The sequence below is a fragment of the Wasmannia auropunctata genome, unplaced genomic scaffold (assembly GCF_000956235.1).
Source record: "Wasmannia auropunctata unplaced genomic scaffold, wasmannia.A_1.0 LD336061.1, whole genome shotgun sequence".
Classification (NCBI taxonomy): domain Eukaryota; kingdom Metazoa; phylum Arthropoda; class Insecta; order Hymenoptera; family Formicidae; genus Wasmannia; species Wasmannia auropunctata.
Genome location: NW_012026829.1, coordinates 439,539 through 463,433, shown reverse-complemented (window position 1 = coordinate 463,433; position 23,895 = coordinate 439,539). Strand labels below are relative to the sequence as shown.

At 38.2% G+C, this 23,895-nt stretch overlaps 4 protein-coding genes across 11 annotated transcripts; 2 read left to right on the top strand and 2 right to left on the bottom strand.

Annotated features, from left to right (window-relative positions):
* Positions 1-445: 445 nt before the first annotated feature.
* Positions 446-4,896, top strand: LOC105450401 (protein king tubby 1). 3 transcript variants are annotated; one of them, XM_011690206.1, is made up of 8 exons: positions 446-680; positions 1,335-1,470; positions 1,672-1,764; positions 3,085-3,260; positions 3,369-3,536; positions 3,600-3,945; positions 4,338-4,490; positions 4,606-4,896. In XM_011690206.1, exons 1-8 carry the CDS (start codon positions 639-641, stop codon positions 4,737-4,739), a joined length of 1,248 nt encoding a protein of 415 aa, XP_011688508.1. In that variant the 5' UTR covers positions 446-638; the 3' UTR covers positions 4,740-4,896. The 3 variants fall into 3 exon arrangements, with proteins under 3 accessions (XP_011688508.1, XP_011688510.1, XP_011688509.1); XM_011690208.1 differs by lacking the exon at positions 446-680 and adding an exon at positions 691-760; XM_011690207.1 differs by lacking the exon at positions 446-680 and adding an exon at positions 767-1,213.
* A 1,489-nt stretch (positions 4,897-6,385) lies between these two features.
* LOC105450398 lies at positions 6,386-13,182 on the bottom strand. Of its 2 annotated transcripts, none has more exons than XM_011690197.1 (7): positions 12,644-13,182; positions 12,006-12,094; positions 11,746-11,894; positions 9,669-11,481; positions 9,352-9,561; positions 9,205-9,266; positions 6,386-9,030 (listed from the first exon to the last, which is right to left on the bottom strand). In XM_011690197.1, the coding sequence occupies exons 1-7, from the start codon at positions 12,775-12,777 to the stop codon at positions 8,842-8,844; spliced, it is 2,646 nt and encodes an 881-aa protein (XP_011688499.1). In that variant the 5' UTR covers positions 12,778-13,182; the 3' UTR covers positions 6,386-8,841. The 2 variants fall into 2 exon arrangements, with proteins under 2 accessions (XP_011688499.1, XP_011688500.1); XM_011690198.1 differs by lacking the exon at positions 12,644-13,182 and adding an exon at positions 12,388-12,620.
* Positions 13,183-13,934: 752 nt separating this feature from the next.
* On the top strand, positions 13,935-19,982 carry LOC105450399 (nucleosome assembly protein 1-like 1). 4 transcript variants are annotated; one of them, XM_011690199.1, is made up of 9 exons: positions 13,942-14,094; positions 15,502-15,646; positions 16,135-16,424; positions 16,559-16,715; positions 16,796-16,933; positions 17,020-17,167; positions 17,409-17,528; positions 17,734-17,847; positions 19,135-19,982. In XM_011690199.1, exons 2-9 carry the CDS (start codon positions 15,506-15,508, stop codon positions 19,212-19,214), a joined length of 1,188 nt encoding a protein of 395 aa, XP_011688501.1. In that variant the 5' UTR covers positions 13,942-14,094; positions 15,502-15,505; the 3' UTR covers positions 19,215-19,982. The 4 variants fall into 4 exon arrangements, with proteins under 4 accessions (XP_011688504.1, XP_011688501.1, XP_011688503.1 ...); XM_011690201.1 differs by lacking the exon at positions 19,135-19,982 and adding an exon at positions 18,079-18,440; XM_011690202.1 differs by lacking the exon at positions 15,502-15,646 and having other exon boundaries at positions 13,935-14,094.
* Positions 19,923-23,895, bottom strand: LOC105450400 (cyclin-A2). 2 transcript variants are annotated; one of them, XM_011690204.1, is made up of 6 exons: positions 23,357-23,895; positions 22,473-22,976; positions 21,886-22,109; positions 21,544-21,748; positions 21,156-21,403; positions 19,923-20,459 (listed from the first exon to the last, which is right to left on the bottom strand). In XM_011690204.1, exons 1-6 carry the CDS (start codon positions 23,567-23,569, stop codon positions 20,378-20,380), a joined length of 1,476 nt encoding a protein of 491 aa, XP_011688506.1. In that variant the 5' UTR covers positions 23,570-23,895; the 3' UTR covers positions 19,923-20,377. The 2 variants fall into 2 exon arrangements, with proteins under 2 accessions (XP_011688506.1, XP_011688507.1); XM_011690205.1 differs by having other exon boundaries at positions 22,473-22,973.

Below are 23,895 nucleotides of genomic sequence, written 5' to 3'. Positions count from 1 at the left end.
TGTAATATATAATATAATAATATATTTATTATATTAATTATATTATTAATTATTATATTTAATAATGATATTATTATTATTATATATTTTTTTATTTTTATGTACATCCATTTTTCGAGACTGCTCTATTCTCGAGAGAAATCGTGCATTCAAAAAAATACGATTTCATTTGGATTTAATTTAATTTATGACTTTGATTCTATGATTATAATTATAGTTTTAATTTTAAAACAATTTAAATGTAAAATAAATAAATAAATAAATAAAAAATATATATATATAATTTTAAAATTAAAATAGAATTATTTCGTTTCTGGTGCCTTGTGAGCAGAGAGAAGCATCTTGGAGCTGCCTGGAGCTTCCTCCTTGGACCAACCAATCCACATGGTCCTTTATCGAATTGAACAATTGGACTACTCGGACGATCGGGCGCCGTTCTCTCTTCAGCTCTTGCGAGTCCGCCATAAGCATATGTGAGAGAGCTGCGAAGGCTACGAGGCTCGGGGCGAACGGTTGCCTAGGTACCGCGGGCGAGCGAGTGTGTTTGGCGTAAACAAAGCTGTGTGGTTTGTCAGCGGCTGGGGAGCTGCGCATCTCCGACGTCGATCCGTCGCCCGATAAACCGATCTCGTGACAAAATGACATCGCTCGACTTGCGACAGCAGAAGCTGGAGCAGCAGGTGCGACTTGAGCGTAGCGGTCGGGCCGAGACTTTTACTTGTCACACGTAAAAGACTTCGTCTTCGGAGCGCGTAACCTTGTACGCCCCTCGTACGCGGTGTGGCTCATTTAATTTAAAAGGGTGTCACTTGCAGTCCTGTGAAAAAGTATCACTTATGAGAAATTCGAGAGAAATTGGCCTTCGACTCTGGTGTATCGTATTGAAATACCGAGCGGCCAGAAACAGTTAAAATCCATATGTCTTTCGACACCACAGCCATGCAGTGAATAATTAATGAACGCTCGAGCTTGGATTACATGTATCAGTTAATAATAGACAATTTTACTCGTTCGAATTCATTCCTGTTTGCGGGCCAAGGTCGCGTGTTAATAGGAGATTGTGCTGTACAGTAGTTATTTTATTTAACATTTAAAAGTCTCATTTGCATTACGTTCGAAATAAATTACAAACTTTGGAAGTTTGATTGAAATTTAGAACTGTTGAAAAAGGATGATTTATCGAGTGATTTGAATGAAATTTATGAATGCAATCGTGAGTTATACCGAGTTAATAATTTTTTAAAATTCAAATAGTAGCTCTTCATCTATGTAATTTTGAATTACCGAGTTATATTGTATCGCACTTCATTTGCGTTGTGTATTAATTGATGCAGAGGCAACTGATCGCGCAGAAGATGAAGCAGAAGAGGCAGACTGGTGCTAGCGGAATGGTGCAAGCATCTAATGTGTCCAGCGCTCAGCTCACAAGTCATTCGAATAAATGGATGAATCCAAACAAGGAACTTCACGGTAGCGTGCAAATAAAATCATTCTATAATTGCTGAAAAAGAATAAGACAATTGTAATTCGATTATAGATTTATACAAAATGTATTATGTATATATATGAAATTTATATGTTAGACTTATAATATACATATATGTATAATATAGGATATATTTATGTAATATTAAAAGATTGTCTAATAAAGGTGTTTTAATACATTTGCAGCTTATGACGGCCCACTACAATACGCTATGTTTCAAACAAATACAGAAGTAGGACCTTACACAGAGAGAAAAAACAGCGAAGGGACAATTAATGGTAAACTCAATACTAGATTATTTTTAAGAATAAAATTGATGCTGCAAATGTTTCAAAGCATTAAATTAATCAATTAGAAGAAAAAATTTCTACTAATAAATGTGCCAAAGCATTTGCAACTTTAAGCAAACTGTAGCCAATGAAAGAAGTAGAACTTCAAGCTTACGAATTTGTAAATGAATATCACAAACCATGGACGTGAAGCAATAATTGTGCGGATTCTCAATGACTAAGGAGATTTGAAATTAAACGTATACATGAAATTTCTAAATATTTTGGAGACACCTTGTTAGGGCCTTGTAGGATAAAATTGTCAAATATATATATATTTTTTTTCTAAAAATATAAATATACGAGGAAGGCACCTTTTTCGAGTTTCTCACGGATATGGAAAGTGAAAAAGTAAAACTACATGTAAAAGTAAAACACAACTGCCAATATAAATGGTGTAAATTTAACTCCCTCCAAAAATTTGTCTATAAGATCGTCTGTGTATAAAAAATCATACAAAAAATCTAGTTTCAATTACAAATCCAATCATACAATTATAAATATATTTATATGATTGGATTTATAATTGGACATAGATTTTTTGTACGATTTTTTTATACACCAATATAAATCCAATCATACAATTATAAATATATTTATATGATTGGATTTATAATTGGATATAATTGGATAATGTCATATTGGATATGATTTTTTGTACGATTTTTTTACACAGGCGATCTTATAGACAAATTTTTGGAAGGAGTTAAATTTACACCATTTACATTTGCAGTCATGTAGTTTTACTTTTATTGGCTTCTTCTGTTCGATCCCAAGTGTCTCTAAAGTATTTAGAAATTTCATATATAAGTATAATGTTCAATTTCAAATCTCCTGCCATTGAGAATTTGCAATCAAGGATATGGTTTGTGATATTTATTTACAAATTCGTACGCTTGAAAGTTTTACTTCCTTTCATGGCAAGATATGTATACTCTCGGTGGTTTATTGTTTACCGAAAGATATAGCGATCGAATAAAAATCCAATGTTTCTGGATTTGAACTTTTTTTTTTAACTTCTTCTTTTGAACTCTTGAACTTATTTTTATATATAAAAATTTTAATATGCTGACATTAAAAATATATACCCATACATATATGTACCATTCTTTAGGTATTGCTACAAAAATAGTAATTTTACGCTGTTTGTTAACGCCATACTTTATCATAAAAATAAGTCAACCATTTTTTGTTTTAATTATATTTAATTATATTTAATTTTGTTTAAAATTAATTACACTGATGTTTAATTATTCACACTTTTTGTAGCAATGGTCAGCGATAGAAGCTTGTACGAAGGTTCCCAAAGCACTGATTGTGCCGATGAGGAATCGTCACCCATAGATTTGCATTCACCCTCAGAATCTCTGCCATGTTCCTCACCACTTCGAGTGGCCCCGTCGGAAGGGCCTAACACTCTTATTAATAGAGATAACAACTCTTCCGTACGTATTTCATACATATATATAATTATAATATATATATGTTTTATTTGTGATATATGAATATTATAAAACAATTGCCTGAATGCCTTGATGTCGTTCGTTTTGCAGAGTCCAGAACTGGAAGGGAATGTAGAAGGCAATATTGAGCAGTTTGTATTGCAACCGGCAAATAAGAAGATGCATTACAAATGTCGAATAACGCGCGACCGGAAGGGCATGGACCGTGGTCTTTATCCGACTTATTTCTTACATCTAGAGCGCGATTATGGGAAAAAGGTACGTTTGCGTTCGCTTATTTTCACAGCCCCGTCTTTTATACGTCTTGATTGATATCTGCAGATTTTCCTACTGGCTGGCCGAAAAAGGAAAAAAAGCGCGACGAGCAATTACTTGATTTCGACCGATCCCACAGACCTCTCGAGGGGAGGGGAATCCTACGTCGGTAAACTCCGATCGAATCTTCTGGGGACGCAATTCTCAATTTACGACAACGGATACTCGTTGATGAAAGACGACAAACGCGACGAGCGTTTCAATCCACGGCAGGAATTGGCCGCGGTGGTGTATGACACGAATGTCTTAGGTTTTAAAGGCCCGCGTAAGATGACAGTCATTATACCGGGCATGACGCCCGATCAGAAGCGGGTGGAGATATGTCCGCGGGTCGAATCGGAAACCTTGCTTGGTAATTCTAATTTTATTATTTTATATATAATAATTACTATAATATAATATAAATATATACTATATAATAGAAAAATATACTATAATATTATAATATAATTTTATACATTATTAATACAATATACAAGATATGGTAAAAGGCCAAAATAGACCAAATGTATTCTACATTTGCATGCCAAAAATAAAGTAATGTATACTTGATGCACGTCAGAGTTATAATTAATTATTCAAGATTATTAATGAAAATTATTAATAATAATGCAGTTGAAACTGCAGCAGCACAAATAAAACTAAATTAGTACTTACGTTAGAATTATCTGTAAAAGTAAAATTTAACAAATTGTGTCTTTTATATATTTTTATTTTTTTTTACATATATTTTATATCTTCTAGAACGATGGAAATTAAAACAGATGGACAATCTGATAGAGTTACATAACAAAACTCCCGTATGGAACGACGACACGCAGTCTTACGTGCTTAATTTCCACGGGCGAGTAACTCAGGCGTCTGTAAAGAATTTCCAAGTCGTCCATGACAGCGATGGTATGACGAGACTGAATATTTTTCTGTATTTTACACACGGCATACGTGGTGTAATGTTCATGGCATTTTTCTGTGATTTATTTCGAAAGATTTATTGGATTTCTGTTAATTTTAGTGGATTACGTCGTGATGCAGTTTGGACGCGTCGCGGAGGACGTTTTTACGATGGATTACCGATTTCCCCTTTGTACAGTCCAGGCGTTCGCCATCGCTCTGAGTAGCTTCGACAGTAAATTGGCGTGCGAATAACAACGCGGCCATCGATCAAACTGTCAGCTGAATACATATACTTGTCCACGAGTTGCTATATCATTGTAAATCGTTAGCTATCCAATGGACAATCAGTAGATTATCAGATGCCAGTCTGAATGTGGGTACTCGGCGTATATCGAACCGTTTTTCTAAGGTAAAACGTGAAACGAGAATCGCTCTAAATGTGTGTTCACTTTTCATATTTCGTAACGAGTCTATTTCTATACTAAGTGTGTATAATGCGGAACGATGATTTCACTATTGTTCATGTTATATCGACGTAAGGGCGTCGAGTCTGCGATAAAACTCTCGATAGCGTTACACCTGTAACGCGGCACGTTGCGGTTTTGATCATTTTCATTATTTGAAGTTAATTGCCGATGTAGAATAATTATCGCTGTTCACAAAATGACGGTGTGAATTCCTTGGCCAGTAATTCAGGAAGCTAATGCAGTATATACATTCGCATGTTAAACGTTTGATATATTTTTTATGAAATATAATTCATATATACGCAGGGCGTTTATATAAATAACAAGCCAGAAGTATGATACGAAGTTATTACGTGTGCCTTGGCATAATACTCACACACTGTGCTTTTAAAAGAAAACGATATTTACATTTATCCTCTGTTATTTGCATAATGCGAAGAAAATGATGTAAAGAGAACGGAAGAATATAAAATGTACGTTTCCAATATTTCGTTAATAATTTACGTGCACATTATTTAATTGCCAAAAACAAACATCAAAAAGACTCGCGGCTCGTTTTACACGTATTTCACATATATTGCGAAAGTTTATATTTCTTAATTTATACGATATTTTATATTAATCTATATCAGTAGATCCCGATCGTAGTAAGATTATGATGTAAGTGGCTATGCAAATCATACAACCATTTATTTTATCGTCACATGGAGATGTGCAATTTTCACTATTACTAAAAAAAAAAAAGTTTGGATGTTAGATTTGGAAATTAGATGTATGAAGCACATAGCGCACAACATTATTAATCAGAAATATATCAAGCACATCTTCAATCAAATTTTCTCTGATGACAAATTCATTCAAGACATAATTAAGAGACTTTAATATTTTTTTGTATGAATATCGAAAATTATTGAGAAAATTATCAAATACTATATATTAATTATTTATAACTATTTAAATATTTTAATTATTTCGTATCACTTTGCATTATGTATGTACAAGTATTATGTATAATAATCAAACGCGTTATTTTTACACTAAATTACAAATACATTTTTAAGAAGCAATTCAAGATGCGAAATTAGATGTGTTCACGTATTATTTATATCGTGTGTATTATTTAAGTTAAGCAGAATAAGAAAACGACCAAAGTATTTTGCCGAAATTTTCAGTTTTTTTTTTTGGTAAACAAAATGAATTGTTTAAATGCTTGTCAAGCATCAGATGATTAGGTAATATCTGCTGCATAGCTATTGCCTAATTATCCGAGTCTTCATTACGGTAGCTTTTACGGCAGCAATGTTTGACGATTAATGGATACATATTTATTGCAATAATATTTTAAAAATAGGTACCTGTATTATATCGTAGTTATTGTATTTATATCCGTAATTATTCTATTCTTTTGTTATTTACATTATGGAATGTTTTTATATTCCTACTTCTCACAATCGTTTGTTAGTATATATTCAATTTTTTCGTCCTGTATTGATCTATTCTAATTCATGTGCAGCGAGATGTGGATTTATTATCACTATTATATGCGTATCGTCCGTACTTCGTGCGTTTGTATTTACAATTACAAAAAATATTTTTATTTATATCTCTACTACGTAATTAAATTAATCGGAAATATTTTGTCGGGCAGCGCAAAAGGCATTTTGCAAGGTTCGATTGTAATAATTGTGTTTATTTATCGGTGTAATCTGAGGAGTATATGTCTAGTCTTTTATTGTACCGATAATAGTTTGGGTACATTGTGTGTAGCGTATAATAAGTTATATTCATTCTTCTTTCGTAAAAACGTATGTAAAATGTGAAAATTATATTAAAGTATATACCTTTGCTAAAACGATGCATTAGTTTATCATATTAAAATGGAAATAATTTTGATCATGTATTTAAATCATTTATTTGTTAAATGCTGAAGAATGTTTTTAAATACAAGGTACACAAAACAAGAGATTTACAGTTTTTACAAAAACGAATGCATCGCGTTTGATTCTAATAGAATAGAAAACGGGTGAGGACACGTGTTAACATATATATTATTTATTATTACAAGATTTATATAAAAAAAGGTAAAGGTAACATTAAATATTTTGCAGCATTATATTTGGGCAGTAAAACTTGTGGTAGATTAGTGAGCGCATTTCTCTTAATTTTTGTATTTTTCGTGTATAAAAAACCGCTGTTTGTATCTCGATTAATACAATAAAGGCACTTAAGGTCTATCACTTATTGACATAAATAAAGATTACGATACGACGATCACTTATTCATTTTATTATTTACAATAGGCATACACATTGTTTCAATTCTGGTTCGCGATTAAAATTAACTTGCGTTATCCCCCTGTAGAGAATAAATTAATATAACGTATAGGAGAGTTTAATTTTAAATATTTCTGCAATTTAATTATAGATTAATAACTCATTAGATAGAATACCTTACGATATCTCTCTTATATTAAAAAAATGTTATTTATATTATTTATATTAATGTATAAATAACATTTTTAATATCTTTCATTATGATGTGCTGTGCAATCGTAATTGACAATTCTTTAGAATGTTGAAGTTAAATTAGAACTTAGCGAGCTTCTCTTAACAACGAGGCAAATCGTACGAATACCTGTTGTTTCTTCATTGTGCAGAAATGTGGAATCTATAAAGAAGTCGAAGTGCCCGTGCAACTCCGTATTTTTTCGATTTTAGTAATCAATTAGTTATCAATGTATAAAAAAAACTTTCTATACAAAATGTATATGTATCTACATGCGATACGACAATATGTGAAATCACAGAATATTTTACGGTTTCCGCTTATTTTTTTTGTCTTAAACGCGCGTCGAACTTGTATGTTCAATATATCAGTATTTCAATGGTTGAACAGGTACCGAACACCCGATATGAACAATTACAGGTCGAACAATTTTCTTATACATATATATATCACTGTATCAACCTTTTATAATTTCTTTGTATCTCGTTTGTAAGCGCGATGATATGTCTCAGGTGATTTGACAAAACACGAGTAATTTTATGAATAAGAAAACAGAGACACTATCGAACAGGACGGAGATGAGATGAGATAAAAACTGATTTTTGCCTGCAATAATGTGAATCACACTCGCAGTCTTTTCTTTTCTTTTTTTTTTTATAATTTATCGGCCGATCTGTCATTTATTATTTAATAGAAAATATTTGAACAATTTTTCTATAACGCTATATATATATATTGTTCTTATGTACAAAGATTTTAGACTTATTGCCATTGTTTGTATTGACTATTGTGCGAAAAATAGCCTTTCTCTTCGGCTTTTCCTATAAAATACCGAACGAAAAAAAGTCTCAATTTACGTCATATAGAAATTACAAACAACACCAATACATTCTGCAATCTTGAAATCTTGTTTTTTTGGCAACGATAAAATTTAAGACTTGAACGATCTTATTTGCGAAATAGATCGCACTCTTTTTATATATATATTTCGCAATCAATAGACAAACTCTTGAAATATTTTACAAATTTATATAAGTATAAATATTTTCAATCCTTATCAGCGAGACATTATGCTTCAAATTGTAAAAAAAAATGCATATAAATATTAAATAGGAGTGATAAGTGTGAGATGATACTTCACAGTACTAATTTTATAAACTAAATACAAACAAGCAACACGCAAATATTAATAGTAATCCCTTTTTATCATCCAACTTGGAAGCTCAATAATACTGAATTTTTATCAGCTTTGAGAAACTTTATCGTTACTATATAATAGAACCGAAAATATCCCCGTTATTTTGACCGCTATATTAGTGGTTAAACTAAACATTTGTAAAAAAATCCCTGTCTTCCCTTGCATACTTTTACCGTTCGGGATTTCATGTGCATCCTTTTCTCAAATCGGCCTGAGTGGTCTTCGCGTTCGGCCGAACGAATCTGAGAGCCGGTATACGCGACGCGGGCCTAGGAATTCCGCTTATCACAGCAGGCTTGCTTCCGATGCTCCAATTGGTCGGCTGTCTCAACCGAGTCTTATTCTCAATTTTAGGCACTACTTGATTCGGATCCTGCACATCAATAGATTTACGTAATTGCAACATGTATTCGATATGTAATAATTTATTTCTAATTCTTTCAAGTGGCAAACCAAGTATAACTCGTTTCGAATAAATAAGCTTGATTAGCTATTATCGTGAAACATTGAAATTTTGACTTTGTAATATCGCAGTGAGTTTACATACCTCCATTTTTTCAACTGCTACAATTTCATCCTTGGTCTTTGTTACGTTGCCTTCGGCATTCCCTTAAAAGACACATGTATAATTTATTTATTTACCTAATTGTTTATATTATTATATTTTAATTTAATTTCAAAGGAAATTAATTACCGTCGTTGTTTAATGCGTGACTAGACCCAGTGGGACTGATTAACGGTGAGCTGCATTTCATACTTAAATCGACATTTGGTAAATGTTTGTCAATCTCGCTGTATTCCCCGCCGTTTTTCGAAATCGGGGAGGGCAAATCCATTTTCGCTTCGACCCACGTGTTCTGCAGAACTTGCCTGTTCGGTTTGGGCGCCGAGTCATGCTTTAAACCTGAAGATGCAAACTCAGAATTAGAGATTTCTCAGCGATACGTACTTTTAAATCATTTAAATGTTCATATTGAATTAATATTTCACATTTTCTAAGTAATAACTTACTCTCTTCCTGCATTCGCACCAGTTTATGCAACTGATCGATATTCATCGTTTGTTTGGTGCACGAATTATGACTACTGCTGTCGGAGCACGTACTGAGCCTGTCGTCCAGGTCCGGAGCGCTGTGAACGCTGTGGGAGCTCTCTATGCTCTCCGTCGAGCCGGCAATCGCGCCCTTCATCGGGAACTGATTATTCGTACTCGCGTTGGCCTCGAGCAGCCGTTGATCGGAGCCGCTCTTCGCCTTGCCGTACGGATGCAACTTGCTCGGCGGCGACCTCTCCACGAGATTCGGCTGCGAGCCCTTGATGTAGCCCACACTGGATATGCCCGTGCGACTGACGGACACGACGCCGCTCTTGAGCGAACTCGACGCGAGATTCGGATTGGACTTCTGCAGGAACTGCGGCAGCTTCGTCAACGTCCTCGTCGGCACGTTCCTCTTCTGCAGCACTTGCGGAAGGTGGGGTTTGCAAAACGTGCTGTTCACGCTCGGACGCGTCCTCTCGACGTTCTCACCGGCGGTATTGTCAGGTAGCCTCCCGATGGCGTTGCTCCTCTTCGTGAAAGTATAAAATTTACGTTGGTCCACTGGCAATTCCCTTTGAGCGATTACAACCGTCTCGTTCTGGCTCGTACCCTGATTGGCCGTCGCCGTGAACGCCGGCGTCTTCCTGTACGTGCGGAACTTGTTCGTCGGAGAAACGTCAGTCTCATTCTCGTCGCAGGCTACGCGAACATTCTCCTTGGCGTCATCCCCCCTCGGGCCGAGATGACCGCTCGGGATATGATTGTACGTGGAGTCCAGCTTGCCGCTTCGTTGCACCTCTGCGAGCAACTCTCGCCTCAGCGTCGTGGGGGCTTTTAACGCGGGGCGCGCAGCCGGCTGTGCCTCCAAGTGCCTCGCAGCGAACTTCGACGTTGCGGTCTGCAGACTCGGATTCATCGGCGTGGACTGATTGCAGACAGGCACCTTGAAGGACATGTCTAGAGCGCTCGCGAGTGTCTCGCGCGTGAGAGGCACCACGGATTCGATGTCATCCGACAGAACGTTGCACGTTACGTTCAAATCCGCTTTATTCACGCGCATTGTGGGTACATACGTGCCGCTGGCGATCGACACGGGTGAACGTGGTCTCTCGGCGCCTCGCGTCGAGGATAGATATATGATGTTCAGCTGCTTAACGTCGTTACTCGCTTGATTCTGTAATTGCACGAAGGTAGCGTCGGCGTTAGGCTCGGTTACGAAAGTGGAAGACAAAGTGGCGGCCTCTCCCCTGTCGAGGCTCGATCTTGCCGACGTTCCACTAGAAGCTCCGGCGTTGTACGTCTCGTTCAGGCCGTTGCTCGGCTGAGGAAATTCCTTGCAGGTGTCGCTTAGACTATTTGTGCAGTGTGACTTGTCCGATGTAATTGTATTGTCGGCGGTCCGCATCACGAATGTTTCATTATTGATGTTATCCGAGTTTGAGCTTCCTTCCGTGTCGTTGCTGCTCCGTGCCGTGATCTTGCTCGTCTCCAGCATCGTGTCGCTTTTAATGAACGTGGATTCGCTTAGAGAAGCGATAACGGACGCACTCAAGATGGAGGGTTGCGACACGTTCATCAACAGATCGTTGAACTCGGGCTCGCCTAGGTTTATGAACGAATCTATTCCCTTGGACTGCGACATGTTCAGGAAGGCCTCCATGCTTTCCTGCCCCGACGTTACCGAGTTCTCGTCGGACAGGATACTCATGGCCGCTCTGATGGACGGCCTCAGGATCGGTGGCACCGATTCCTTATTTCCAATTATTGCAGGTAAATACTTTTCCACCTAGGTAATGACACAATAAAATTTCAAACATTCAATATAACGTATTATAGATTTTAACTAATAATTCATAGATATAATGTATTATAGATTTTGACTGATAATTCATAGATATTGTAGAACAGAAAAATCTTATTTTATAAATAAGTCTATTTACTTTTTAATATAAATAAGGAAAATCAACATTTAATATTATATTTCTACATTTAATATGAAATTTTTAACATAAAATCTCTACGTATAGAAATGTAAAAGAGGTGAACTTACATTTTCTATATGTGCAACATTCATATCTTGCAGCTTCCGTACATCCATTGTGGAAGGCGGTAGTCCTTCGAAAATCGATTCAAAGCTCATTCGAGCCGATCGTTTCTTAGGTCTCGTGAATGTTCTCGTGTCGATGCATTTTTTGTTATCTAGATACAGATTAAATTCAGTAGCAATAGGAAGCAATACCTGGATTATAAGATTATAAATCAAGCTGAGAATTCTTAGCGGATAAATTAATACGATATTATGCTTTGTACTTCGAACATCCAATTCCGGTTCTGCCTTCAGCCAGGCATATAGATCCTTGATTGCAGATTCGGTTGAGCATTGCGGAGGCACGTACAACCTAAGAAGGGACAAGTTTAAATTAATGATTAGATCGAAATTAATTTAATCAACTTATTATTTTGTAAGAATAAAAGAATATTTAATATTTAATTTATTATATCAGTACAAAATGTAAAAATGTCTTGTCTTCTATACTTCCAAATTATCTAATTTGCATGCCATAATAAACCAGCTGGCGAAAGACTAGTGTACAAGACAAATTCTTAAATACGCATAATTAAAATTGACTCAAGAAAGGGCAACATACACCAAATAACTCCACATAAAGGAAAATGCAAAAAAAAAATCTACCTATCGATCTATCTATTAAATCATATTTCTTCTACAAACAGCACATGCTCTGCAGAAGAGTCAATTTCAAACGTACTGTTATCTATTTCGTTATGCTCATTATAAATTCTTATTATATATCTCATTCGTATAATCTCCCGAGCGGAAAAATGATTGAAACAGGGACGAAAGTGGAGGTAAACACGGCGAGCGCCCTGAGGTCGATTAAAGAGCCGATTAAAGGGCCACCGGGACAGGGGGGCGGCCGACAACCCACCAATCGTCGTCGTCGTCGTCGTCCAGCCGCAGGCCCGACAGGTCGACGCGGTCGACCTCGTCGACGAGGTAGCCATCGTGTGTGTGTTCCGCGCGCGTGACAGCCTCGTTCGGGTCCGTGGCGCCCGCTGACATATTTCGCGGCCGAGCGTTATCGCGTCGCGCGTACACGTAGACACATTATTTCACCGTTTGCTCGGGTTTGCCCCTCGTCGTCGTCGTCGCCGCCGCCAACCGAAGACGCGCGCGTGCGAAAATAGCTCAGCGGGCGAGCGAGTGAGACAGAGAGAGAGAGAGAGAGGAGAGAGCGTGAGACGAGCGTGGGAGGGGATTCAACTCGCGACGAGCAGGAACGACCGCGGCGACGGCGACGACCAGCGACGACCGGACCGCAAGGGGAAAAAAACCAATGCACGATCACGGCCACCTGGGTCACGGGTCTCGTCGCGAGACATAACCACGGCGAACGAACGCGAATGCTACGCCGCGGCCGAGAGGCTACGTTATATCTTTCGTGCTAACGTCACGGCGCGAGACTGCCGACTGGTCGTAGACGTCGCACCGGACGGGCGAATTCGAATTTCCGAAGTCGAGACTCCTTTAGGTTTCGTTTTCATTGAGCCGCGGCTCTTCCGGATAAAAAGCACAAATTTTCTGTAGAACTGCGTACTTCGCTGTCTCTCCAATCCAATCTTTCTTCGTTAGTAAATAAAAAATTAATAATTTTATTTATATTAACAAAATAACGTAAATATTGTTTATGATACACACAATTGATCGAAGTTTAATCGTATAGTTTGCCATTTCTACTATATTTATCTTATTATTTTTATTACTATTTATTTATTATTATCCATTTGACATTTCTGTCGTTGTAGATAAACTTTAATCTCGGTTTAACTTGAGTCTTGTGTCCGCGATGCTAGAAATCGGATCGAGTTCTTGGATCGTAAATAATTATATACATAGCTAATAAAATTGCTGCTTCTCCGTAAAACCTGCAAGTTGATTGGCTACACAGTTCTCGACCGAGTTCTCGGACCGATTTCTAGCATCGTGGTCACAAGGTTCTACTCTTCTTTTTTTCTCGTTCTTAGAACAAGAAAATAATTAAATCGAAATTAAAATTAATCTATATTGGTAGAAACTGGCGTAATTCAGTTTTGCAAAAAGCACAACGCGGCGCAGCTGCGAGGCGAAAAAAATTAATCGACGGCGGCGGCGACTCTTGCGCGCTTCGAGTACGCTTCGACCGGATCGAGAGGTCGCGAATCGCGATTGCTCGCGATTCGCAACCGCCGTTCATCCCTCTTCGTATCGCGCATTTACCCGCGGTCCAACCGTCAAGAGGCAGCGACCGGTTCGCCGTGGTCCGTTGTTCGTTGTCCCTGGTTTCGTCAGGTCTGGTTCGTCACATCTCTCTCGCGCGGATCCCGACTCCGTGATTCGAAGGTAGGAACCGACAGGCGGAATCCGGGAGATCTGACCCTACCTCCGCGCCGTAGAGGACGACCCTCCGCACCACGTCTCGCACGCGCGCGCGCGCGCGCTCGCTCGCTCGCTCGCGACGTACCTCGCCGTGACGTTGTTTCTCGCGCGCGCACTTTGTCCCCGCTGCGTTTCCGCTTCTCCTCCACGTCTCTCCCACGTCCGGCTGGGAAGCCGTCGACGGACTCCGTCGACGCCACGTGCACGTCCCTACCGAGTACCTGCCGACCGAATTCTCCCGGCGGAGCGGAGCGTCGCGAAGGCGCGAGAATCTCTCCGTGACTCCGGTGCCCTCGGGCCTCGTCCTCTCAATGTCATTCCGCGTAACCGTCTCTCGCTCCTCGTCGACGCTCTCGCCACGCGGCGTTCGCTCCGTCGCCACGCGACCTCGCCTCTCTCGCGTCCGAGAGAGACTCCGGAAATAACCTCACGGATCCTCGAGACGTCGGGCTCTCGGCGTTCGGGGGGGATCGCAAAAATTCCTGCGTAATTCCCAGCACGTGTCGGGGAGCCGACCCCAGGGGCCCGGCGCTCCACCGCGGACACCCCGTCTCTCATCCCGCCCGTGTCTGGCGCGTTATTATTTCACGTACCCTCGTTGCACCTTGTAATTTTTCACGCGGTTTCTCGTCCCCCTCGTGCGAAGATCTCTACATACAAATTCCAACACACCCCGCAAGCATTACGCGTCACGTTGCACATTTTTCTTGCGCCCGTTTTGAAAAATTTAACCGATTTGAGTTCTAACGCTTGAAACCAGTACCTTGTAGCTGAGTTGCTAAAAATTTTTTGTCACCGAATGTTTCGTTCTCTCAAAGCGACATGAGACTTGTTTCTCATTAGTAATTTAAATCGATTTTTTTTCTCCCCCCCCTTCCCTTCCCATTGAGTTAACCCTTCCCCGTGTGTTCATAAATTTATGTTATTTATAGATAGATTTCTCTCGCTGTTCATATTTGTATATTAATAAGCTACTTACTTGCTTCTTTGCCCTTTTCATTTTTTTTAATTGCGTTGCGAAAGCAAAGTATTAGAGATCTGCTCACAGAGAATTAGTCTCGCTTGCCTTTTCTTTCTTTTTTTATTATTTTTTTTAATTCGTATGTTGTACCTAACAATATAACATTCGCATAAATGTCAGCACTGCTTCAGTGATTTCGAGTGGAGTTATCATATATGTATTGTACGTACGTGCAGAGTTTACAGACACAAATACATGTACTTCTCAGTCTACGTAAAATTCGAGCAGATTGAAGAGGGTTACGGGACGAGTACCGAGTTTATTTAACTGGCTGTGAACACGCTAAGAGACCTCTAGATTAATGATAGATAATCCAAAGGGATTGATATAGCGACACATTTGAATTGTAGTAATATGACAACCGATCCGGAACGCGCCGCCAATACGAGCGGTACAGATTCCATAGAGGACGAAGACGAGAATCATCGCAAAATTTTACGTAGAACTGATGTGTTAGCTGCCCTTCGAGATGGTATGACTGCACCAGGATTAGAGGTATTGCAATATTATTTCCCGTCCTCCCGTTCGGCGAACTTACATGTATATCTCAAGTTAGGTGAAATTGATCTTGTTAAACGCGCGCGCATCACTTTACAATGGTATTGCAAAAATCTTTTTTCTGATTCGCATGCCTCCCCTCTCCCCCCCCGTCCGATGCTTGTTCGCTTTTACATCCCCATTTAACTGGCAATTTTTGACCGAATGATTACATCTTACATGTTTGTTGCGCATCTCGTCGAATTGTGAATGTCGTTCATGATTTGCTAATTTAAATCAGTTTTCATATAAGTGCTTTTTTTCATCGCCCAATTTCACGTTGAGTTTATCAAACATTGATTTACGATCTGTATTTTAATCGACAACTTGGCATCGTGCTTATTGGAGTTAAAAAACGGAGTTTCAGGAAAGGCTTAGTAAAAATGTTGAAATTCGTTACGTTTTGTTTAGTAGCGAAGTTTCACAAGCGCAATTTGTATTTTTAGCAAATGCAGTCTCTTCCTGCTCCCGTCAAGCGCAGGATCAAGGCACTGAAACAATTGCAACTTGTCACTACTAATATCGAGGCGAAATTTTACGAGGAGGTCCATGCTTTGGAATGCGAGTACTATAAGATGTGCGCGCCGCTGTACCAGAAGCGGTGTGAGATAGTGTCGGGCGCTTACGAGCCGACCGACGAGCAATGCGCTTGGGAGAGCGACGAAGAGGACGAAACGCTAAGTAATTATATGAAGGAGAAGGCGAAGATCGAGGATAATGTAGAGATGAAGGAAACGTACGTACCTTTGTTTTTCTCTTTTTTTTTAAAAATAATTAACATATATGTATCTGTGCTTATCTACGAAAGATTAGGTTTCGTTAGACACGTGCGATTAATTGCATATCGAAAATCGTAACATTATATTTCAGAACGGAGAACGAGGATGACGTTAAGGGCATCCCAGACTTCTGGCTAACAATATTTAAGAATGTAAGCACACTGTCCGAAATGGTTCAGGAACATGATGAACCGATCTTAAAGCATCTCCATGATATCAAAGTAAAATTTCTGCCATCGGATCCAATGGTAAGATGGCTACAAAGATGAAGACATAATTAATAGAATTGGGAAAGAAACTCGATTTTTAAATTGGTCCCTCTTTTCAGGGATTTGTCCTGGAGTTCTATTTCACGCCCAACGAATATTTTTCTAATTCAATGCTCACTAAAGAGTACATCATGAAATGTACTCCAGACAAGAACGATCCATTCAGTTTCGAAGGACCAGAGATATACAAATGCAAAGTAAATAAATAAAGTTTTTACCTTGGTCTAATTCGATTTTCGAATAATTACGATACTAAAAGCGAGAACTTCTTTTTTTTGCGCAGGGCTGCGTGATTGATTGGAAAAAGGGAAAGAACGTCACAATAAAAACTATTAAGAAGAATCAGAAGCATAAATCCCGAGGATCCATGCGTACCGTGACGAAAACGGTTCAAAATGATTCCTTCTTTAATTTCTTCAGTCCACCAATTGGTAAGTAATAATTTCGTATCTCTTATAAATGATATATAGAGTTACATTTCTAATAAATCTCAAAATCGAGACGCGTGGGGTGAGGCATTGAACCCGGGACCACCGATTATGAACCAACGTGCTCGCATACTGAGCCATTCGTTACCCCTCGTATCTTTTTAATTTTCTCGATACAGCGCAATAAAATCGCGAGTCAACGTACTTGATTTGCAATTTAATTTCAAATGCAAACTCTTTTCAGTGCCAGAAGACTCGGAAGCTGATATGGACGATGATACTCAGGCTTTACTAACCAGCGATTTCGAATTAGGCCATTACATTAGAGAACGCATAGTTCCTAGAGCCGTGCTCTACTACACAGGTAACGTCCACGAATGTGTTATTACAATTTCCTCACGTGAACATAATGAATACGGTGCGATCATTTCTTATTAAAAACTGTATGAACGTGCGGTACATAGGTGCAGTTCATCGAAAACGTTTTAACTTCGAAGTATATATAAAATTAGAATATTCGCGCGTGCATATTTTCGAGTAGTCTCCTCACGAAACCGAACTTTTTCCAGGCGAAGGTTTAGATGACGAGGACGAGGATTACGAGGACGAGGACGAGGGGGATGATGATGAGGATGAGGAGGACGAGGAAGAGGAGGCCTCCTCTCCCGCTAACGCGCCTCCAGGTGGGAAACAGGGCGACGATCCCAATGAGTGTAAACAACAGTAGAGTTACATTAATTGTGCCGTAATGAAAAGGAAAAAAAAAATCAATCGTTCGTGCGTTACAGTATGCAACAACACACTAACGACACCTCTGACCGATAACTGCCTAGATAATCCTGCACCTTGTGGCTCCAAATGTAATCCCCGTTCTTTGTATCAATCATCTAATCATATCATATCTCCTATTCCAGATCAAGCATAGAACTCTTCAACATACCAGTGATACACAAAAAATATTAAAAACAAAAAAAGAAATTATGCGTACCACACCTTCCCTATACTCGCCGTTGACGATGAGTAGAAATGTGCGCCTCATTATTACCTGTGCTATAAGGTCTAATCATAAGTATGTGACAATTGCCCTCGCTCTCGAAACACTATAATTATTGTCGATTTTTGAATTGCTTCATTTTATACTACTTGTTACGTTTATATATACGCCGACAGAGAGGTTGTTTGAATTCTTTTCTGAGAAAACGCACGTTGCTCTATGGATAAAAATTTTGGGTACTGTTGAAGCATTTTTAATACAAAAGTGAAGAAAAAAAAAAAATATCGCTGCCTTCAGTGTTTCATTCGTCCTCTTTATTCCTTCATTCAAAGTATCCCTCCAAGATCTCCGTCAAAAGAAATTATCTTTGTGTTTATTTACAATTGTTATATTAGTCATGCTTTCGTCTATATAAACTCGCTATTACGGAATCGGTTTGATACAACGATTCTTGTATTACGTCGAAACGCGGCTCCGAATATTTTATAATATTTTTAACGTGGTATAGAAAACGCACTATGTCATATATATTTATGAAAATATAGTATAAAAATATTCGCATGTATCACGTTTTTCAACTTTCGAATCACTAGAGAGAAAGATCTCGGTAGACAGAAACTGTTGATTTAAAATTGGACTTTTCCGAAAGGAGCTGCTTTTCGAAATTTACGTTTTAACCTTACGAAACATATCTTCCGGAGTTTTAACATGTTTCACGTTATTCGTAATTTTCGATATGTACGTGCATGTGCGAGGAAGCTGTAACAAATTTTATTCCTGGCCCATCTCAGAAAGCCAGTTACGGTGCCGTCACATGCGGCGCGTATTCGCCGCGTATCGCGTAATCAATCGGAAGAGATCTGCCGTTTTTTATTTTGCGTTTTACGCCAAGCAAATCGCTTTCGGGTTGGTTACGCAATTACGAGATACGCGGTAAATACGTCGCATGTGACGGCACCCTTTATACTTGTTTCAGTTGATGAACAAGCAGTCTTCGGTGGCATTCTAAGTCCTCTTCTAAGTACCGAGTCAATTATAAAGTGGAGCAGACCGTAATAAATTTACAATTAACATAAAGCTGAACGTGTAATCATGCCAATGGTATACGACTTTTCATAACATTTTTTTATATTTGTATTTAAATTTTCATATGAACATACTCTCATGCAATATCAGATCTGATGAACACCTAGGTATTTTGCGTTAGAATGCGGCAATTGTGCTGTGCAATATTGCACGTCAATACGATCGAAAACGTACATACGTCATCGAAACGAATGTATTAATTACTGCGAATGTGCGATTAAATTTCATTTACATGCATTTACGAACGATTGGTTGGATATAAAAAAAAGGCACGCGTGTTCTCAGTAGAGAGAAATCCAAAAAAACGATTTGCGTCAGGAGAGAATTGACAATGTAATCTTGCACAGCGTATAATCTAATATTCCTGTATATAATGTAATATAGGGATATATATATATATAAAAGATACCTTACTTTTCTAATAAAACAAACTACGCATTTGATATTATGGTACCTAGAACGTTGTAAATAAATAACTGTACAAGGACTGAAAAATTGATCGAAATAATTAATTGCAAATTAATTTTGCGGAAATATCATCTCAAATCGAATATGTCGTTATTATCGTTAAATGGCGCGCACCTAACGATAAAACGATAATAATAAATACAAAATCGCGCTTACGATTCTTATTATTGGAGCGGGTTACTTGCAATCGAATTTTTGGCCGTTTGCATGTATCGCGTTGTTGTTTTAATCCTCTAAAAAGTACTTATAAAAATACAATTTTTGAGATTATTATCTCTTTCTTTCTCTCTCTCCCCCTCTCCCTTTCTGGAGTTTTATATTGGCAAAACTTTTAAAGTAATTATTAAAATTTTCGTTAGGCCATGACTTAAGAATATGAAGACATTGTTGATACAAAATAATGTGTGGTGAAGGTAGGAGAATCAGGTAGAGGATTTTGCTCTCGCAAAATGTACCGACCGGACTGCAACAAATTCACGAGAAAGAAATAGTAAATCGTACGTTTTTCCTTCCATTTTATAGGAATGGCAGGTCAAGTCTTGCCCTCATCCCCTCCTTCATTTTCAGTGTAAGCCTGCCATGGGAGGTTCGTTATTCAATTACCAATTTAAACACAGAAAAAAAAAGGTTATTTTAATTCTGTGCCTGTCTGACAATATTCTTTACTAAATGCCTTCCTCTTCATCCTCGTCCTCGCACGATACCGCCTCGGTACTACGAGGCAACAGCATGGATACATGACCGTACCTAAAGGAGAGAAGAAATGGTCTTGTTAAAATTTTCTAATGTCCCGTAAGATGAACGTACCATTGCTGAACATGTATCTATATCTGAACAAGTAACACAAAAACTTAAATTTTTAAATGCCTTTTTTCATAATATTATAATTTAATTCTAATCTTTAAATATTTTAACAATTAAATTTTAATATATATAATAAAAAAAGCATTTGAGATTAATAAATTTGGCGTATGTGTTCAGATATATATACACATTCAGTAATGGTTACGTTTACTTTAATCTATAAGTAATATTCATTGCGAGATCACAAAATAGAAAAGAAAACTGAACATGTATCTATATTTGAACAAGTACACAAAAACTTATTTTTAAATGCTTTCTTTCATAATATTATAATTTAATTCTAATCTTTAAATATTTTTACAATTAAATTTTGATATAATAAAAAAAGCATTTGAGATTAATAAATTTTGCGTACGTGTTCAAATATATATATACATTCAGTAGTGGTTATGTTTATCTTAATCTATAAGTAATATTCATTGCGAGATCACGAAAAAGAAAAGAAATGTACGTTACTGTCCGTGTATTTAATCATAGTCATATTGAGTCTATTTGTATTATCGGATTAAATTGCATAATTATGTATTATATGATCTATTTTATTATGCTGTACATATCGTTTTCAATATTTCTACTTACTTGCTGCTTCTGTACTTCTCCTGTATTGCTGTTTGCTGCATGTTAGGAGCATTGGAGAAGGTTTTGCTCAAGTATGCAATACATTCCTTCAGAGTCTTTAAACTGTATCCAGTTGACAGTTCCAATTCGTGTGGCCAGATCTCTTCCCGCAACGTATGCCGCGCTAGTGCTATCGCGGATGCAGCCAAGTGACTTGGCAAGTACTGCAAATATGGGTCTCCCTCGAGCATCGACAACTCGCACAAGTACTGAAATAATATATGAAATATATTAAACATTAAAAAAAAAAATGAAAAATTAAAGAAAGTTCAGAAAATACAATGGCATCTGAAACTTCGTACTGCTTATATCTTTTTGTTATCTTTTTTTTATATTCATTGAAACTTACCATTGCCAAAAATTTAATTTTGTCCGATAAATTGTTGCTGATGCAATATTCATTGAGGAATGTGAAATGCGTCGGTACAGTTAAATCGAATGACAAAACCTTCAATATCAAATTCTCCATTTTTATCACTTGTGTCTTTGAATACGTATCATCTGTGATATATACAAATTCTCCTACATCGGGCGGATAAATCTCCTCGTATTTCCTATTAAAGACACAAATATGTTGTACTTGTAAAATAAGAATTTCATTCAAAAATTTAAGTAACAGTTGATTTTCAATAAGAGAGATTTATGTTATAGAGATTTCTCAAAATATGATTATTCAAAAAAATGAACTCACGCCGCGATAAACATAGCGGCAGTTCCAACGAGTTGTAACTTCGTTCTTATAACGCTCATGTACGATAAAAAGCGATCGATGTACGAAATGGACAAGTAAAGTGTCTCGTCCTGCAACCGATATTCCTCAGCTACCTCTACGAGCCAATCTATCAATATAGATCTCATTGAATATGAAATATCAGGCTGCTTCTTCATGTAACCAGGCTTTGGTCTATACAGTGTCTGAAAGAAGATAATTAGAAATTTTAATATTGAAATAGATTTTTTTTCTAGACACAGGATTAACGTTACTTTCTTTCATAATAAAAAGTATTTAATTTGTATTGAAAAAAAATATTGGAACATTATTAACTTAATATTACTGAATTAATCTCGTCGATTCAATTTTTACTCCAATTATTTTAATGTTAATTAGAATTAACATTACTTTCTTTCATAATAAACAGTATTTAATTTGTATTAAAAAAAATATTAAAGCATTATTAACTCCATATTACTAAATTAATCTCGTCGATTCAATTTTTACTCCAATTATTTTAATGTTAATTTATGTGAATTAAAGTAGAATAAAAAGCATGCCTATACCTCTGACACTCGCAAATAATTGTATATATCAGCCCTGTATTCATCTACATCGAAGAAAGTGGTTCTCAATTCCTTGTTACACTCCCTTCTGGTTCTATACTCGTCGTTGGAGGAACTGCTATATGTGAGTGACTTCTCTAACGACATCCCCAGTGACATGGGACTGTCTTTCGATAAGACATCATCCTGCTTATTTTGACCGACTTCCTCGATCTTACTAGAAAATACATAAGTGGAAGTGCTGTCTACAGAGTCCACTTCTAATTTCAGCTGTTCCCTTTGTTCGAACTTTGTCATCGTTTCTTGTACAGCTTTCGCTTCCTTCTTCTCCTTCGAGTTTCTAAGAGCGACAGATGTTTCTTCCTCCAGCTTATCCTCATAAATCTTGAAGGCTGGTTCCTCCTTCTTGTAAAAGTCCTCCTCGAAAATTTTGAAAGACTCAGATTGCGTGGGTACAAAGGTAGGTTTCGATTTGATGTACTTCTCATCTTTGTAGACCTCCTGCTAAGGGAGAAAGAGATGGAAGAAACTTTATAATAAATATAAGCTAACGCTTAGCCCTAAGTTGCTTTGTGTTGATAATGAATGTTCAATGCGACACTCGACTCCGGAATAACAATCGTCTACATACTAAATTGAGCTATAACACGCGAAAGAAAACGAAATTTAATCTATGCGCTCGCAGCGGAGATATTCGGAATTCGCCGGAGGAAAGTAATTTAGCATCGAAATTGCGACTTTTATTCTCGAATGTCAATTAGCCAATAGATCTTCTTTCGAGAATCCGGCGAAGAGGCGCGAAGACGGTTAGGTGGCTCGCGACGTGTCGTCGTTAGAGGAGGGCAAAGCGAGGAGGAGGAGTACAGATAACAGGCTCTACGTACGGGCTTCGCCGCGTTCCGTGGACAATTGTTGTGCAGGACCCCGAGAACGGCGCGTTTCTGGTGCAGCACTTGTGTCTGCTTGTTCATCACGGCGGCGGCAGCGGCGGCGGCGGTGGCCGCGGCGGCCGCGGCGAAGTTCTCCTTGTCGCGGTTGCGCCGGTCGGCGATGCGATTCTCCTGATCCTGATCCTGGTGTATCCTGATCGTGGCCATCGTGGCTCGCGTGGCGGTCGCCCACTCGCGTAACGGAAGAAACCGACAAACCGACTGCGGTGCGTGCGCGGGAGAGATCTTGCGGGACACCTCCGCCGCCGCGGAACGAAGTACCGGGTTGAGAGAGAGAGAGAAGAAAAGGCCGCTCTGCCAAATAGATGACAACGGGCGCGCGCGTACCCCGTCCCCGATTTCTTCACACGTGCCGCGACGAAACGAATGCCCCCGAACGCGTAACGCTCCCCTCACAGCCGGCTGAGCATGTTCAGAGAGATTGCGGGAAATCGGGGCGCACTCGGCAACCAACGGGTCACGGTTGCCGTTTG